The sequence below is a fragment of the Pristis pectinata genome, chromosome 18 (genome assembly GCF_009764475.1).
Source record: "Pristis pectinata isolate sPriPec2 chromosome 18, sPriPec2.1.pri, whole genome shotgun sequence".
Lineage (NCBI taxonomy): Eukaryota > Metazoa > Chordata > Chondrichthyes > Rhinopristiformes > Pristidae > Pristis > Pristis pectinata.
The window spans coordinates 4335749-4353880 of record NC_067422.1 but is presented as its reverse complement, the minus strand read 5'-3'; the positions used below and the strand labels follow the sequence as shown (position 1 = coordinate 4353880).

Genomic DNA, 18132 nt, shown 5'->3' with positions numbered 1-18132 from the left:
ATCATTCAAGGACTTGGAAGTTACATGTTTGTAAATATGGTCATTTGCAGTTTCCTGCAGGTAGAAGTATTGGTTTATTATTGTCACTTGTACCAAGGTACAGTGAAAAGCTTGTCTTTCAAACCGATCGTACAGGTCAATTCATTACACAGTGCAGTTACATTGAGTTAGTACAAAGTGCATTGATGTAGTACAGGTAAAAACAATAACAGTACAGAGTAAAGTGTCACAGCTACAGAGAAAGTGCAGTGCAATAAGGTGCAAGGTCACAACAAGGAAGATCGTGAGGTCATAGTCCATCTCATTGTATAAGGGAACCATTCAATAGTCTTATCACAGTGGGGTAGAAGCTATCCTTAAGCCTGGTGGTACGTGCCCTCAAGCTCCTGTATCTTCTACCTGATGGAAGAGGAGAGAAGGGAGAATGTCCCGGGTGGGTGGGGTCTTTGATTATGCTGGCTGCTACACCAAGACAACAAGAGGTAAAGACAGAGTCCAAGGAGGGGAGGCTGGTGTCCATGATGCGCTGGGATGTGTCCACAACTCTCTGCAGCTTCTTGCGGTCTTGGGCAGAGCATTTGCTATACCAAGCCATGATACATCCAGATAGGATGCTTTCTATGGTGCATCGGTAAAAGTTGGTGAGAGTCAAAGGGGACAAACCAAATTTCTTTAGCCTCCTGAGGAAGTAGAGGCACTGGTGAGCTTTCTTGGCCGTGGCATCTACGTGACTTGACCAGGACAGGCTGTTGGTGATGTTCACTCCCAGGAACTTGAAGCTCTCAACCCTCTTGACCTCAGCACCATTGATGTAGACAGGTGAATGTACACCGACCCCTTTCCTGAAGTCAATGACCAGCTCTTTAGTTTTGTTGACATTGAGGGAAAGGTTGTTGTCATGACACCATTCCACTAAGCTCTCTATCTCCTTCCTGTACTCCGACTCATCGCTGTTTGCAATCTATTGTTAAAATATTCATTCAAAAATAACAAATGAACAATGGAATAAAGCAGTTCCATGCTTTACAACAAAGAATTTGTAAGTGATGATTTTGTAATAATCAAATTCAGTAGCCACTATTTTAGCCACATGCTAAAAGTCAGAAGTCTTCTTTGAATTTTCATTATATTTTTACATTATTTGAAATGTTATTCATGAATACAGTTAGAAACCTGCACAAACTTGGCCAAACAGCTTTTGCAATGGACTGGTGAGCTGACTATTCTCACCATTTCAGTTTCAAAAGAAAATAGGCTTGTCTGAACCAGTCCCCCCAGCAGGAACTTGTGTGGGAAAACCAGCCCTATTTTCCCGCAAGGACCCACGTGAAAGGAGGAACACTTAGGTACTCTACACAAGTCCTACCCATAAAATAATAGGAAAAAATTGACAACCAGCTCCACCATGCCCCAGAGGTAGGCTGAATAGTCAAAGAAAAAATGTTTCTGAATATTTTGGAAATGATCGAAAACAGTTAAAAACATATAAAGGAAATTAAAAATAAAATTAAGAGCAAAAATTAAACAAAAAACTGTCAAAATAAAAACACCTCTGCACACATTAAAACACTTTATAAATAGATGTTTTTAAAAAGTACTTATTACCAAGTATTTACCCAGCCATTTCCCTTCATTGAAATTAAAGGGAAAGCACTCCCTAATCTAGACAAGTGAAGACTATTCTATCACATTCCTAGCTTGGGCCTTAAAGATGGTGGAAAGACTTTGGGGTGTCAGGAGATGAGTGAGATGCCACCGTTTCGAATCTTTTTTTTGGCCACTATATTTAGGTGGCTCATTCTGTTAAGTTTCTGTCCAGTGATGACTCCTATGTGTTGATAGTGAAGCAAGATTTGGCGATAGTAATGTCATTAACCATCAAGGGTAGGTGGTTAGATGCTCTCTTAGAGATGTTGCCTGGCATCAATGTTACTTGCCACCCATTAACCCAAGCCTGAATATTCTCTAGGTCTTGCTGCAAGAGGGCATGGATTATTTCATTATCCAAGGAGCAGAACATGAATTTGAATGTTATGCAATCATCAATGAACATCCCTAGTTTTGACCTTTTGATGAGAGGAAGATAATAGAAAAACAGCTGAAATTGGCTGGGCCAAGGACATTTCTCTCAGGAACTCTTGCAAAGATGCTCTGATTCTAATAAGAGTGACTTTCAACAGTCAGAACCATTCTCCTCTCTGTGTCTCAAGCCAGTGGAGAGTTTTCCTCTTGATTCTTATTGACCAATTTTACCAGGGTCTCGACCGTCTCATTTCCAGCTGTTGTAACCCACCTGCTTCTGGACACCAATGATGTATGACCCATCATATTACAGATGAAGTAGCAAGCTGTCCTGAATGAACAATATTAGGCCATGTGGTTGCCCAGGCAATGATGGCAAGGCTTTTCCCCTTTGCATATGTGCAATCTGAAGATTTACCTGTGCTGCCTTTCATGCATGCTGGCTCGCATTCAGCATGCAACTCTGCATCCTTTATTGGCTGGAAATTCCTCACATTCCTTGATGTGAATCTGTGGTGCTTGTAGTTCTACATGCTTTCTCAAAATTACTATCCAGCATGTTAAAAAGTTGTGCCTTTATAAGTTCATCAGTGAGGCTGCTCACAAATCGACTTTGCAGTACATGGTTCAACAATATTATGGTGCAGTAGATTCTTTAATTCAATGATATAATCATTGGCCTCCCCAGCCCTTGAACCCATGTGCTAAGTTTATAACTTTCTAAGATCTCTGAGGGATCTAAATTAAATCCTCAGTTATTTTGTCAAATGGGACATCAGCTGCCCTATGAAGTGTTGCTAAATTAGCTGGAGTTGCATCGGTATTCAAACCTATTTCCACTAAAAGGGTCACTTATTTTTGCTCATGAATAGTCTTGTTATTTATTCTTACTACATCTAAGAATTTTTTGGCTTAAAAACTGTGCACTCCAAGAGACACTCGTCTTATTGTATCTGCTCAGTTTTTCAATATATTCAGCTAGTGTTTGGCTAGCCATTTTACCTTAGCTCCTCTTTGCACATAATGCTTCTTTATTGGTTACGCTGAGGTCCATTCCCTGGATTTGCCATGCTTGCGATATTTTCAGTCACACTTTCTAAGCTTTTTGTAGCAACTCTCTTTGTTGCCCATGTAGTGAGTGACTTGTCTATTTGACTGTAAGGTGAGGCGCTGAACAGTTCACACAAACTTCAGGAGCTGCAAACCGGCATAATTGTTTTTATAAAGACTCCTCAGAGACTGGTCCTGGAAATTTCTGCAAACTATGTTGCAAACCAGACATCATTTAACCACATAACTTGGTACTTAAAGTAGCAGTTACCTTTTACAACCAATCCTACAGGAGTGAATTTGTGTAATGTGATAAATTTCACATCCTTTGAAAACACATCTTAAAATTCCACCAAGGGACAACTTAAAATACTGTACCTATTTATCCACAAGCTTTGAAGGGTTAAAGGTAGGAATGCAAGAAATTAGTGAATAACAGTAGGGTTGGCCAAAACGGACAAAACATGAATGTGTAACACTTCTTGAAATGAGTTTTAAAAATTACTTCAGCTTAATAAAGTCCTTCATCTAGCTAAGCAGTGATTGGCAACAGAGTGGGGAGGAAATACAAACCTGAGTATTCAAACTGAAGGTGTTGAGAAAGGGAATCATTGTGATCATTGGGTTGGTTGATTGGTTAATGCTGGTTTGGAGAATGTAAAAATATGTTGCTTGAAAAGGTTTGTTGTGGAATCCCTGCAATTTATTTAATCTCAGGAGGTAAATGCCAGAGGCGTAACTAAAATTTTCACTGATCTTGAGGTGATAACATCCATCATGTGTTCATTGTTGCATGCTGCACATCTACCAGACAGAAACTTTGTCCTTTTTGCCAAACAGTAGATTGCTGTATTTTTCTGAGTTTCTTCCTGTTGAATAATGGTACAAATTTTGCTTATTAATAAATAGGTAAATTGTAAATCTGGGTTTAGATGCAATGTAATTCTCATGACACTGAATTGCAAGGTGTATATATTTCCACACAGTTAATGCAATTAGAGGTCATTTTGTTTTGAGATTGTTTGATGATACTGCCAAGTTTGATTTTTATTCAGTTGGGAATAATGGATTAATTTATAAATCAGTACAGTAATCTTGGGGTACAGGTAATATTTCAAATCTTGAGATTGAGGCTTCAAGCAGTTAATGGAAATAATCTGAACTATACTGTTAGATTATATCCTTAAAATTACATTCTGGTGTTTGTATGTGTAATAAGTGCTACAGGGCTTTCGGACATTTATATTTTGCTGGTAGTAGCTGTCAACGTGCTTCCTGTCCTATGTACATGATGTTCACAAGAGGATTAGCATCAGAAACATGGATGTGTTGGTTTATCAAAATGACCTGCAATTGATTACCATCAAGTTCCGTCAGCTTGATGGCCATTTGGCTAGTTAGAATAGGAATAAGCCATTAGACACATCTATTAGATTGTTGTTAATTGATATCTCAACTAGATTCACTCAACTTTTCCATTAAACTGTTGAGCCTCTACCAAAGTCTGTTAATCTTGGTCATTAAAGTGTTAGTTGACCCAACACCTGTGGTCTTTGTGTGTCTGCGTTTCTTAATTTTGCCTTTAGCTGGCCTGGCTCCCATTTTAAAATCCTTTATCCTTTTCTGCAGTTACTAAATTGAAGGAAATAATTTCTTTGTATCACCCTGCCTTCAAAATTCCAAGGTTATGCAAACTGACCCCCTTATGTCATCCTTTTATTTAAGTATCCTTCGGGGGGATTTGCCCCATACATCCTTCAGGCCAGTATATCCTTCTTCAATATATCTGGAAGCTCACTGGGCTTGTATAAAGATAGCATTATACCGGTGCTCTCAGGGAACTAAAAGATAATTGAAGGAGCAACAAAGTAGTTTCAGATAACTTTTTATAAGTGGCAATGGAGAAAATAATCGACATTGGACAAACCTCCAGGACCTGATGGTTTCCTTCCTAGGATATTGAAAGAACTGCATGAGGAAATTGCAGATGCATTAGTGTTAATTCTCCAGAGCATGCCAGATTCAGGAATTATGTCCTTGGGTTAGACTAGTGTGCATCACATGGGGAGACCTGTCAGTTTGAAATCTCTTGTGAATAAGTTGTCAAATCATGTGTGAGGAATGTCAACTACTAGAGGACGTGCATTTAAGGTGAGAGGGGGAAAGTCTAAAGGAGGTATGTGGGGCAAGTTATTTTACACAGAGATTGGTAGGTGCCTGGGGTAGTGGTGGGTGTAGATACGATAGTGGCATTTGAGAGGCTTTTAGATAGAGACATGAATATGCAGGGAAAGGAGGGATATGGATCACATGCAGGCAAAGAGATTTGGTTTACTTTGGCATTATTCAGCACAGACATCATGGGCTGAAGGGCCTGTTCCTGTGCTGTACTGTCCTATGAAGTTACTGGAATCTTTTGACTGGAGTTTTTTGAGGATGTAATCAGGAAAATAGACGAGGGAGATTCAGTGGATGTTGTATACCTCAACTTTCAGAAGGCATTTGATAAAGTGCCGCACAGGAGATTGGTGGGTAAAATTAGGGCTCATGGAATTGGGGGGCGGGTATTAACAGGGATAGAAAACTGGTTGGCGGATAGGAAACAAAGGGTAGGGGTGAATGGATGTTTCTCAGAATGGCAGGCTGTGACTAGTGGGGTGCCACAGGGCTCGGTGCTGGGACGGCAGCTGTTTACGATCTATGTTGATGATTTAGATGAAGGCATTGTGAATAACATTAGCAAGTTTGCTGATGATACAAAGTTGGGTGGCAGTGCAACATGTGTAGAGGAAGTTAGGAGAATTCAAGGTGATTTGGATAGGTTGGGTAAGTGGGCAGATACTTGGCAGATGAAGTTTAATGTGGATAAGTGTGAGGTTATCCACTTTGGGAGCAGGAACAGGAAGGCAGATTATTATCTGAATGGTGTGGAGTTAGGTAAGGGGGAAATATAGGAGTCCTTGTTCATCAGTCACTGAAAGTGAATGAGCAAGTGCAGCAGGCAGTGATGAAGGCTAATGGAATGTTGGCCTGTATTACAAGGGGAATTGAGTACAAAAAGCAAAGAGATTCTTTTGCATTTGTACAGGGCCCTGGTGAGACCACTCCTGGAGTATTGTGTACAGTTTTGGTCTCCAGGGTTAAGGAAGGATATCCTGGCTATAGAGAGCGTGCAGCGTAGGTTTACAAGGTTAATTCCGGGGATGTCGGGACTGTCTTATGCTGAGAGGTTGGAGAGACTGGGATTGTACACGCTGGAATTGAGAAGATTGAGAGGGGATCTGATTGAAAGATACAGGATTATTAAGGGATTGGACAAGATAGAGACAGGAAATATGTTCCAGATGTTGGGGAAGTTCAGGACCAGGGGGCATGATTTAAGAATAAGGGCTAGGCCATTTAGGACAGAGGTGAGGAAAAACTTCTTCTCCCAGAGGGTTGTGAATTTGTGGAATGCACTGCCTCAGAGGGCAGTGGAGGCCAATTCTCTGGGCACTTTCAAGAAGGAGCTAGATAGGTTTCTTATAGATAGGGGAATCAAGGGATATGGGGACAAGGCAGGAACAGGATATTGATTGTTGAGGATCAGCCATGATCTCAAAATGGCGGTGCAGACGCGAAGGGCCAAATGGTCTACTTCTGCTCCTATTGTCTATTGTCTATTGTCATTGGGGACAGAGTGACTAAAAGTTTAAATTATTGTGAACTGTTTAAAGAGGGTCACTATATCATTATGAGGGGTGGATCATACTTGACAAATCCAAATGAATTTTTTAAAGTAAAATGTGTCCATGGGACAGTGAGATCTAGGCTGTAAATCTTGAGAGTGTTGCAGTTAGCAAGAGCTATGAAAGTACAGATATTATTTCAGGCATTAAGTACAGAGATTGGATATAAGTGTATGAAGATGGATGTTGAATTTGTACTATTTCAACTAATATTGGACCATTGTGTGGAATTCTGGATAACCTACCAAAAAGCAAAATGCTCTAGGTGCTGGAAATTGGGAGTAAAAACAGAAAATCCTGGCAAGACTCAGGATGTCAGGCATCATCTGTGGAGAGAGAAACAGAGTTAATGTTTCAGATTGGTGAACTGATTAAGGAGAATTACTGTGCTATTATAAGGGGTGGATTATATCTGACAAATATAGTAAAACATTTTTGAGTAAGTTGTGAGCATCGAAGAGCGTGATCTGGCAGTATATCAAGTTAGCAAAGACTATATTAAAAAAAAGCAATGAAAGGTCATGGACCTGTGACATAATCTCTGATTCTCTCCCCATGAATGCTGGTTGACCTGAGCATTTTCTATATCTACTTCTGGAGAATGTATTGTAAGAATAATATCAGAAAGGAATATCAAAGAATTTATCAGAAATATTCCAAGAACAGAATTTAGATTTAGTGTGAAATAATTGAGGATTTTATATAACTCAGATTTGGCAATGATTATTCAGTAATGAAATTCCAAGAGTTTAGGGAATTGTTGTTGTATTTATTATTTTCCTTTTGCAGTGTTCTTTTGATCCATTTCACACTTGAGATAATTTATGAAGATTTTTTCATATCTATTCTAATAGCGTATGTTTTTGTTGAATTTTTGATTCAATACTACTTCACAGTAATGAACAACAGCAATATTTCTTTTCTTTCATGCAGCTTTTTTCTGGGTATTTTATAGTTCCTGCACACAATCTGTTTTTTTTTAATGTTCCACACACGTAAACTCTTTTTCTCCATCCAAACTCTGTCCTTTACATTGCATAAGTTTGGATTATTTCCACATTTCACAGATGTTTCAGATCCAAATGTACTACTTAATTATGCAACTACTTAAACTGCTAAGTGGAAAAGTAATCAGTAAACATCCATTGTGTCATAGTTATTTAACAGTAAAATCTTGCATTCATATGACACTTAAACTTAGTAAATATCCCCAGGTGCTTCGCAGGAACATTATGAAACTTTGACACTGATTTTCATAAGGTCATATTAAGATGGATGAGAGAGGTTTCATGGAACACCTTAGAGAAGGTGGTCTGGTTTCCTCCACATCCTAAAGATGTGTGGGATGGTAGTAGGTTAACTGTCCACTGTAAATTGTCCCTAGTGTATAGGTGAGTGTTAGAATCTGGGGAGAATTAATTGAAGTATACAAAAATTTTTAAAAATGTATTAATGTAGGACTAGTGCAGGTTGCTGGTTAATAGTTAGTGTGGGCACAGTGGACCAAAGGGTCTGTTTCCATGCTGTATGTCTCAATGGAAATGGAGGATTTTCTGAAGGGAATGTCAGATCCTTGGCACTCCAAGATGGTCACTAATGAGAACTGGTTAAAAATGGAAATGCCCAAGAAGTCTGTAGGTCTCTTAAAGGGGTCCAGAGTCCAGAGTGAAATTTGTAAACAAGGAGGAGAATTTTAAAATTATCCACATGAACTATAGATACTATCTGACCTGCTGAATAGTTCTGGAATTTTCTTTTTATTGCAGATTTTTAGCATTAGGATTTTACCTTTTGTTTTGGACTGAAAAAATACTTCCTTGATAAATAATCTCTTTGTTTTCTTTTCTAACCATCATGCTCATAAGTTTTGCTGGTCAGAGATACTGTTAGATTCACCTGAAATAACGTTTTGCGAATTGAACCTTCTTTCCAGAGCCTCTTGTGGAAAAAAGACAGAAGAATTTAATTATTTACGGATAAGGAGACTCATCCTTATGCCTTTCACATCACACTAATGCATGAATTGTATTCTGAAATACAGAGTACTCAAAATTTTAAAAATACCAGAAAGCACATCAGCATGGAATGTTCACGATGCACAGATCCAGCTGAAAGCTCTGGACATCTGTTATGAGGAAAAAAAATATTTAATCAAATCATAGGCTCTGAGTCTTTGCAATAAAAAATATGTTGAATATGCCAAAGAAAATTTGATAGGAAAACCTAATCATGTAATGGTGAAATGACTTTTCTAAATTTTCTCAAATCTTATTTTGGATAAGATTTCTGTTATTGAGGGTAAAATGGCATCTATAACTTTTCAGGAAATTATTTTGAGCTTGCTACTTGGTTCATTGCTAAATGCTGAAAGGTAACTGCATTGGAAAAACCCATTATAAAATGTTCACGCAGGTAGTTTCAATGTGAAATGTTGATGTAAAGAGATAAAAAAAAATTGTGTTAAAATTTTAATCGCTTGCCTAGACAGTGACCAGAGCTGTATGTATTGACACTAATGAATTATTTTAAGTTTCTAACAAGCTGGTTTGCACTTTTCTTCCAAGTCCACTTTTCTGTCTTCACCACATTCCTTTCCTGGGGCAGGTCAGACAGATGGCATTTTTCTAGCCGTTTGCTGATATAGCTTTGTTTATATTAGCAAGCCAGGAGTCTTAAAAAGTGGATTCCTTCTAACCTGCTATTTTATTTTGGGGTGGGAGATCTAGTTCCTCCCCCAAGCCCCAGACTTGGCATCTGTTCATTATCTTCCCTGACCCAGTCGGATTTAACTTCCGGAATGAATATATTTGATTATATAAATACAGGTTTCTATGATAAACATTTCCCCCATTCTTTGTTTATGTTTCACTGAGCCTTTGTAGTCACCCTGGCACAAACATTTTGGCCACTACAAACCTGAGGTGTAATCATTTTCTGAGATGTCGCCTCTGGCCCAGAGGTGATCAGATAAGAGTAGACAAGCTAACAGCACTGATCGGTAGTTCAAAGCAGATGGAGCCTTAGGCATCAGATAACAAGGAGGCCATATGCATAAAGTTGTGTTTATAGAGTAGGAAATTAAACAGATCAAATAGATCATAATTTTTTAAAGTAAATACATGCAAGGCAGGTATAACTGAAATTGGTATCAAGGATAACATTAAGAACTGCATGAGCATAACAAAAAATCAGCTCCTATAAATTGCTTGCAGTTCATATATTTGTAGCCAGACTAGAAAATTAAATTGGCAAAACATCAGCTAAAGAGTAATAAATCAAGCTGATCAAATCAGTTTTTGCCAGAGGAAAAAGAGAAATTTATCACACTGAGGGTCTTTGTGGTGGAATAGGCCAGGGGCATGTTTGCCACATGAGATGAATAATACTCAGGAAAGCAACACTGCAGCAGATGCATTCTTAATGTTGCTTCCAGGTTGGCTGACCTTACAATAGTTTGTATGGTGAGGTGCCACCTCTCAGCACAATAAATTTTCAAGAGACTGCTGATGCTAGAATCTGGAGCAACAAACAATCTGCTAGAGGAACTCAGCAGGCCAAGCAGCATCTGAGGGGGGAAAGAAATTGTCAGTGTTTCAGGTCAAAATGTCCTCCAGCAGATTGTTTGTTGTTCAATAAACTCTCAGGACTTGGCATTCAACAGTGTGTGGTACACCAGTATTTGGGCTGCCCAATGGTTTCATTGGTTTAGCTAGATCAACATATTTCTATGTACATGAAAGATGATAAGTAAGAGGGTAAATTGTTCATAAACAATGACCAAAAATGCCTTGAAATCCCTCCATCATAAAGTCATAAGGCTCAGAAGGAATTCATATGATCCATTGATGGCTCTTTGAGAAAGCTCTCCAAATTGTCCACTTCCTCGATAATTCTGCATCTTTTATCCTTTTGAAGAGTATATCCATTTTATTTTGGAAGATACTGTTAAATCTGCTTACATAATCTTTCAAGCAATGTACTCCAGCACATCATGAATCAGTGTCTAAAGGTAGCTTCTCATCCCCTCACCCATCCCTATTTGTTCATTATAGGACAAGAGCCTTCATTATAAGAGCCTTCCACCAGCAGCAACACTTTCTCAGCAATCCCAGCATCTGTAATCATATATTCTCAATTGTATTAAGGTACAGTGGCATAGTGGTTAAGTTACTGGACTGCTATCCAGCGCACTGGAATATTGATAGGGAAATGCAAGTTCAGGTTACACTACAGCAGCTGGAGATTTAAAATCAAGTAATTTCTGATTTCTGGAAGTTTTTTTAATAAAGTTAATTTTAGTAATAGTGACCATGAAATTACCGGATTGCCATGAAACTCATTAGGTTCAGTGATGCTAGTAGATCAATTGGCTATTATAAATTATATAGCTAAAATTATATTACCTCCCTCACTGTTGATAGGTGGTAAAGAAGGGAATTGATGGATATGTGAGAGTGCATATGTTGCAGGGTCACAGGGACTGGTGAGACTGCTCTGCTAGAAGCCAGCATGGACTCGATGAGCCAAATGGTTTTCTGTGCTGGATGAAGAAAACAAATATTTGACGTCCTTCTGCCACCTTTATCTGTTCTGGTCCAGATGTGATGGCAAAGTCATCTATGTTGTTGATTGTCAATTTCTCTCCAAAATTGCCCAGCCAGCCACTAAGTTTAATGAACAGTGAAGGATAAAATTTTGTCTGCCAGTGGTCTCCACATCACATTAACTATTTTAAATATATAATCATACAAAGCTCCTTTAATGCCAAACGTGTGATTTTTTTTTGTTGTTGTTCCTGCTCATCTCCTCTCTATCTGGTGCTTCTTCATATGGCTGAAATCAGATGTTAGAGGCTTGGGGAATTAAATAGTACCCAAGTCCTTCCACTCAGCAATGCAGTGTGATCTGAAGAACATAACACCAGTTGGAGTCTGTGATTTGGGTTTCTAATATTTGTAGTCCTTTTAAAATATTGAGCCTTTACACTCCTCTTGCCAGACCACAGGTGGCTCTAATGTACTTCACTTTTTAAGCACTTTATTGTCTGCATTGGTGTGGCTGCCGTGACATGTTTCCCTGAACAGCTAAACTGCAGAGTATTGAATGACAATACTGAATAAATGGACTCCAAACTTCCTCAAATTTAAGCGAAGGATCAACAGTACCACTCCTAATTTTTTCTAAGTTTAAACATGTTGTAGTTTGAGAAAACTATTGAAATGTAGTGGGGTTATAGGGTCCTTCCACTTGAATAGAATGGATCTCTTGGCCATTAATGTAACGAAAGCAATCATACGACAAGCAGAAGTGGATAAATGGCCAGAATCCATCATTGGTAATCCAAAAATTGCAGTAATAGGATGGGGTTGTAGATCAATATTCAGTACAGTTGAAATAATATTAAAAATGTCTTTCCATTATTTTTCCAGAAGAGGACAGGACCAAAACATATGTGTCAGGGAAGCCACCTCCAAATTACATCTGTCACATATAAGATTTATATGGTGATAAAAACAGAAGTTTGGAGTCCATTTATTCAATATTTCCATATGATATGAGCAGACCTTTTTCGAATCCCCTTCAATAACCTTTGAATATAGAGGAGCAGAGCTGATGACATAATAATGTTTTTTTTAATCAAAGAAATATCAGTCCAGTTTTTTTTTCTTTGAAGTTTTTGGTTTGATTTTGTCTATTATTATACTTTTTTTTTGATTTGGGGTTTTCTCTTCATATAATTAAATTTCTTTTCAATTTTTTTTCTATCGTGTACACTTAACAAGAGTGCGGGAGGTCTAAATTACATATTTTACTCCTTGTGAGTATAAATATTAACTGTTATTATTGTTATCCCGATCTCTTTGTATCATATGTATAATTATTAATGTTATGGCTATCAATTTGAATTAATTTGAAATTCAATAAAAAGATTGAAAAAGAAAGAAAGAATGACAATACTAACAAGCCAACAGCATATGAAAAGATTATTGCAGATTATCAAATTAATCGTCTCAATGGCAGGTGGCCATTTTAATATGAGAAATTATTGTTAATATTTTTCTCTTACTAAAATGTATTTAATAGTTAAATGCTTTCTTATAATAATTGTACCATCTAGAGCATAATTTTTCAAGAGGTGGCTTTGTATTGAAAATAATGGGATATAACACTACATTCCCATAGGTCATTTTATACTTTTTCTATTTCATGTAGATTAGGAAGTGGAATGAGTAACCATACTTGTTTAATTATTTTAATGAAAATAGATTGAGATGAAGACAAAGATGCTGGAAGCAAAATTCCATGAGGAAAAGCTGATACTGCAGCAAAAGCATGATACCGATGTGCAAAAGGTAAAGAAAAGTTTTTTTTCTAAATTCTCCCATGGTGGGGTATTACTTCCATAGAATAATATTTCAGTATCTCACTATGTAATATGGAGAGGAGAGCACGGTGCGTCTATTTGTTCTGGGGAGCTTTTTGAAACTTCTACTTGCTACTCATAAATCAGCACAGGCAAAGGCTGGGGTTCCTGGTTTTCTTAAACAGGAAAAGAAATGTTAGACATGTCGTTATTGTAAATAATTTTATGAAGTGTTGCTGGAAGATAAAGGTAAATAAGTTTGAGTATAGAGCAAAAGCACTGTTGACTGCTGTCCCAGATTCCTTTTCCTGTGCTCTATCTCAAAGAGTTCCCTCTGCTTGGCATTCCTGTTTCTATTAATGGGTCTTGGTTGGCATCATCCAGCTTTCCACACTAGAGTGTTAAAGTTGGAATTGGTGTACCTGGTACATAATTCTCTCTGAAGACAGGCTTCTGGCAACCTGAGAGTGAGGTGAGGTCAGGTTATTGACACCTTGTTATACAGAAGCATTTCACTTCCATTCCAAAGATTGCAGCTGCCTTTTGCAACCCCTACTGTTAATGTTTGTCCAAAGGAATCCACTTCTCACCCATTATCTCTTGCAAATGTTCTAGCTGGAAATATTCTCAAAATTTATCAGCAATTGCTGTTGGGTTGCTAATGGCCCCTGAAACTTTGTACAGACAAGAATATAGAACAATAAAGCACAGGAACATGCCCTTCAGCCCACTATGTCTGCACCAACCACAATGCCAATCTAAACTGATCCCATCTGTCTATACATGGTCTATATCCTTCCATTCCCTGCCTGTTCATATATCTGTCTAAATGCCTCTAAAATGTTGCTATTATATCTGCTTCCACCACCACCCCTGGCAGCATGTTCTAGGCACCTACCACTCTCTGTGCAAAAAAACTTGCCTTGTAAATCTCCTTTAAACTTTTCCCCTCTCGTCTTAAAACTATGCCCTCTATACTTAACATTTCCATCCTGGGAAAATGACTGATTATCTACCATATCTATGCCTCTCACAATTTTATATTCTTCTATCAAGTTATCCCTCAGCTTCCAACACTCCAGCAAAAACAATCCAGTTTGTCCAACCTCTTCTTATAGCTAATACTCTCCAGTCCAGGCAACATCCTGGTTGTCCTTTACTGCACCCTCTCCAAAGCCTCCACGTCCTTCCTATAGTGAAGAAGGACTTTACCTCTTTGTAGTACTACCCAAATGTTTCATCTTGAAAAGTCACATTAAGAAATTTCTTTCTTCACCTTGAATAGTTTTCTTTTGGATTTGTGTCAGGTGGTTCACCATAACATAACACAATGCAACTTTGAACATAGAATTTCAATGCTTTATTTCTGACAGGAATGCTGCTACATTTCAGTGTTGCTATTTTTTGTAGGTCATGTCAGATAAAAATATGCCTTATTTTAAAAGAGATGTAGTCAAGAGCTGGTTGATTGCATGTAGCAGCATTGGTTGTTCAGCCCACCATCTATTCTGCTCGTGCAATTTTGTCAAAGTGAAAAAAAACATTCTTAAATTAGGCCACCAAGAATTGCCATCTCACAGGGCTGCCAGGATATACGTGTGTGGGTGGATGAACCCTATCATTTGCTTTTTAGACAATTTTTCGATCCAGTAACAGCTGGGATTGGTTCATTATTGAAGTCATTACTCCAGCTAACATGAAAGATGAAGTGAGCTGGAATTGATTGGTTTAGGAGATTGTAGTGTACAATTAATGAAACACAGGTGATATTTTTCAGGATGGATCAAGTCCTTTACATTTCAGGTATTTCTGCCCAGTGTCACATGTTTTAGTTCTCATGTCTTTATTTCTCTTTACTGTGAAAAAGAACTTAACTTTTGGAGACTGTGGATTAATCTGCAGGAGACCTGAAACTTATCACATTGAGTAGAAATCAATGAAGCCCAGGAGAAGGTAACCATTAATAAATTACCTTGTGATTGACGTTGGTCTAAAGAGGTTCAGGAATTGAGACTAGGAGAAGGGAACCAGTGCTATCAAATGAAAATTTTGTTTCAGATTGGTGTCAAAAATATCTTTGCTTCTATCAGACTTTGGCTGCTACTTCACTCTATGACTTACTCATTTCTGAAGATGTTAAGTGTCAAGCCCAGTTCAGTTTTTTATTTATTCGTTTTTTGGATTTGGGCAATGCTGACAATGTTAGCATTTATTGCCTGCCCCTGAAAAGGGGATAGTGAGCTGCCTTCTTGGACAGCTGCAGTACTCTGAGTGAAGATCCTCCTTCAGTGTTGCTGGGGGGAGTTTCAGGATTTTAAAAAAAAATTTTATTTACAGCGTGGTAACAGGCCCTTCCAGCCAATGAGTCCGCGCCGCCCATTTTTTAAACCCAGTGATGAAGGGATGGCTACATATTTCCAAGTCGCAGGAGGTTGTGAATCTCAGAAACTCTCTACCTTGGAGGGTTAAGGAGACTAGATCACTAGTGCATTCAAAGAGGAGGTATATACATTTTTGAAAGATCAGGGAGTTATGCACTATGTGGAATTAGCACAGAAGAGGAGTTGAGTCCTTGGGTAGATCAGCCATAGCTGTAATTAAATGACAGGGCAGGCTGGCCTACTCCTGCTCCTGTTCCTACTTTCTTGTATTCTTGTGTGTGAATCAGAGAATGTGCAGGTGGTGGTGTTCCCATGCCCCTGAAGCTCTTGTCTTTATTGTTGGTAGAAGCTGCAGGTTTAGCAAATTGCTGTCAGTGAATGATCTGAAGTGCGTTTTGCAGATAGTAATGGTAACTGCTGTGCATCAGTTATGAAGGGAATAAGTGTTGAGAGTGGTGGTTGAGGTAATAATCAATTGGAGAGCGAGAAAGCTCCAGATGCTGGAAAACTGAAATAAAAACACTGGGAAAAATGCTGGGAACATTTAGCATCTGTGAAGGGAGAAACAGAGTTAATATATTTAAGATTAATGACCCTTTAACAGACCTGGTTAAAAAGAGAAAACAAGCATGGTTTAAGTTGCAAAGAAGGAATGGTAAGAACAAAGGGAATCAGGTTTATTATCACTGACATATGTCGTGAAATTTGTTGTTCTGCGGCAGCAGTACAGTAGCAGTGCAAGACATAAAAATTACTATAAGTTACAAAAATAAATAGTGCAAAAGAGGAATAACAAGGTAGTGTTCATGGACCATTCAGAAATTTGATAGTGGAGGGAAAGAAGCTGTTCCTAAAAATGTTGAGTGTGGGTCTTCAGGGTACCTCCTCCCCAATGGTAGTAATGTGAAGAGGGCATGTCCCAGATGGTGAAGGTCCTTAATGATGGATACCGCCTTCTTGAGGCACCGCCTCTTGAAAACGTCCTTGATGGTGAGGAGGGTTGTGCCCATGATGGAGCTGGCTGAGTCCAAGACACTGTGCAGCCTCTTTCGATCCTGTGCATTGGAGCCTCCATACCAGGCTGTGATGCAACCAGTCAGAATGCTCTCCACCATACATCTGTAGAAATTTGCAGAAGACTTTGGTGACATACCAAACTCATAATGAAGTCGAGCAGCTGGTGTGCATTCTTCATGATTGCATTAATGTGTAGGGCCCAAGATAGATACTTTTGATGCTGATGCTGTCTACAAGCAAGAACGGTTTGCTGAAGTCATTAATCATATATCTTACAACTGATTATTTTTCTGTTTCAGAACAAATGCTAATTACTATTAATTTCTGTTTCTTTATTAATTGTATCAAATATCTGTGTGGTGAACAGAATAACAGGGTAATTTAATAGTGGCTTTTATAGTTATGCAAGGATGGGAAAGAGTATTTAAAACAGACACGGTGCATAGAACCAGGAGAGATGTATATGAGCTTAAAGGTAAGTGATTCAAGATGGGCAATGTTGGTTGCAGAGAATTGTGTGATAATGAATGTTAGGGACTGGAGAATGTACAACATTTAAAGCTGGTTCTGAAATAAGAGGATTGTTTTTGAAGGCTGGAGCAATTCAGGGACATGGGAACCAAGCTTGCACACAGTTTTACAGCTGTTGCTCAAATGGAAGAAGGCCACCAGAGACTCACTGCACTTCATGTTTCCATTTGATGATTTTGTTGCCTGGGGAAATATAAAGGTAGTGCAGAATTTATACAGTCAATATCTTCAATGTAAAACAAAAGTCAAAAAAGCTGCAGATGCTGGAAATCTGAAACAAAAACAAAAACGATTTTGGAAACATTCAGCGGGTTGAGCAGCATCTGTGGAAGGAGAAACATTTAGTGTTTCAGATCTTCTGATGAAGTGTACCAGATCCAAAATGTGCTGCAATAGCTTTACAACTACAGACAAAGTTACTTCAAATTTTAACTATTCCAGCTCATGCAATGCAAGCAGATAGCTGGAGTCTTAAAACTGGCTGTAAGTATCAAGTTTTGTTGGAGAAGCATCCATGGTCCTTGTGATTAGGACCTCTTCCTGTTGTAACTGCTATGTTAATGGATTCTTTTGTAATTTGCTGTGTAATTTCTAAGACTATTCAAATTGAAGAGCAATTCTTCAATTTTTGAAGGGTTTAGTCATATTTTTTGAATTTCCTACAAGAAACAAAAAGTTATTGCCATGCTCATTAAAGGATCAAATTTCATTAGCTTGCAGCATACAGCCATTACTAGTCACAGAACAAATAATGTTTGTTGGCATTGAATAAAATTTCTCATTATTTTATACTTTGTTCAAAGTGTATAGAGTGGATGGGAAATTGCATAGTAAGCTCAGATGTTGCTTTATTATTATTTCCATTTTTTTCTCCAGGTTCCTCTCGCTTTTCATTACACATCAATATATTCTCATTTGTCTGTGGGGACCATCCTGTGCTCTGGCAGTTTTGTTGCTCCTCTGTATCAGTATTGCTCCTTCATCAGTTTGCAATAGAGTGGTTTAAACCTGTGTCCTTTACGACCTTATCCTCTTGCTT

General features: G+C 38.3%; 1 protein-coding gene across 5 annotated transcripts in view; it reads left to right on the top strand.

Moving 5' to 3' along the window:
* cep112 (centrosomal protein 112) overlaps window positions 1-18132 on the top strand; it is a 408417-nt gene that overhangs the window by 121680 nt on the left and 268605 nt on the right. For all 5 annotated transcript variants that reach the window (XM_052032681.1, XM_052032683.1, XM_052032682.1 and 2 more), the window contains one exon: window positions 13067-13153. In XM_052032681.1, the coding sequence (XP_051888641.1) occupies window positions 13067-13153 (87 nt within the window). The remainder of the gene's footprint in view (window positions 1-13066; window positions 13154-18132) is intronic.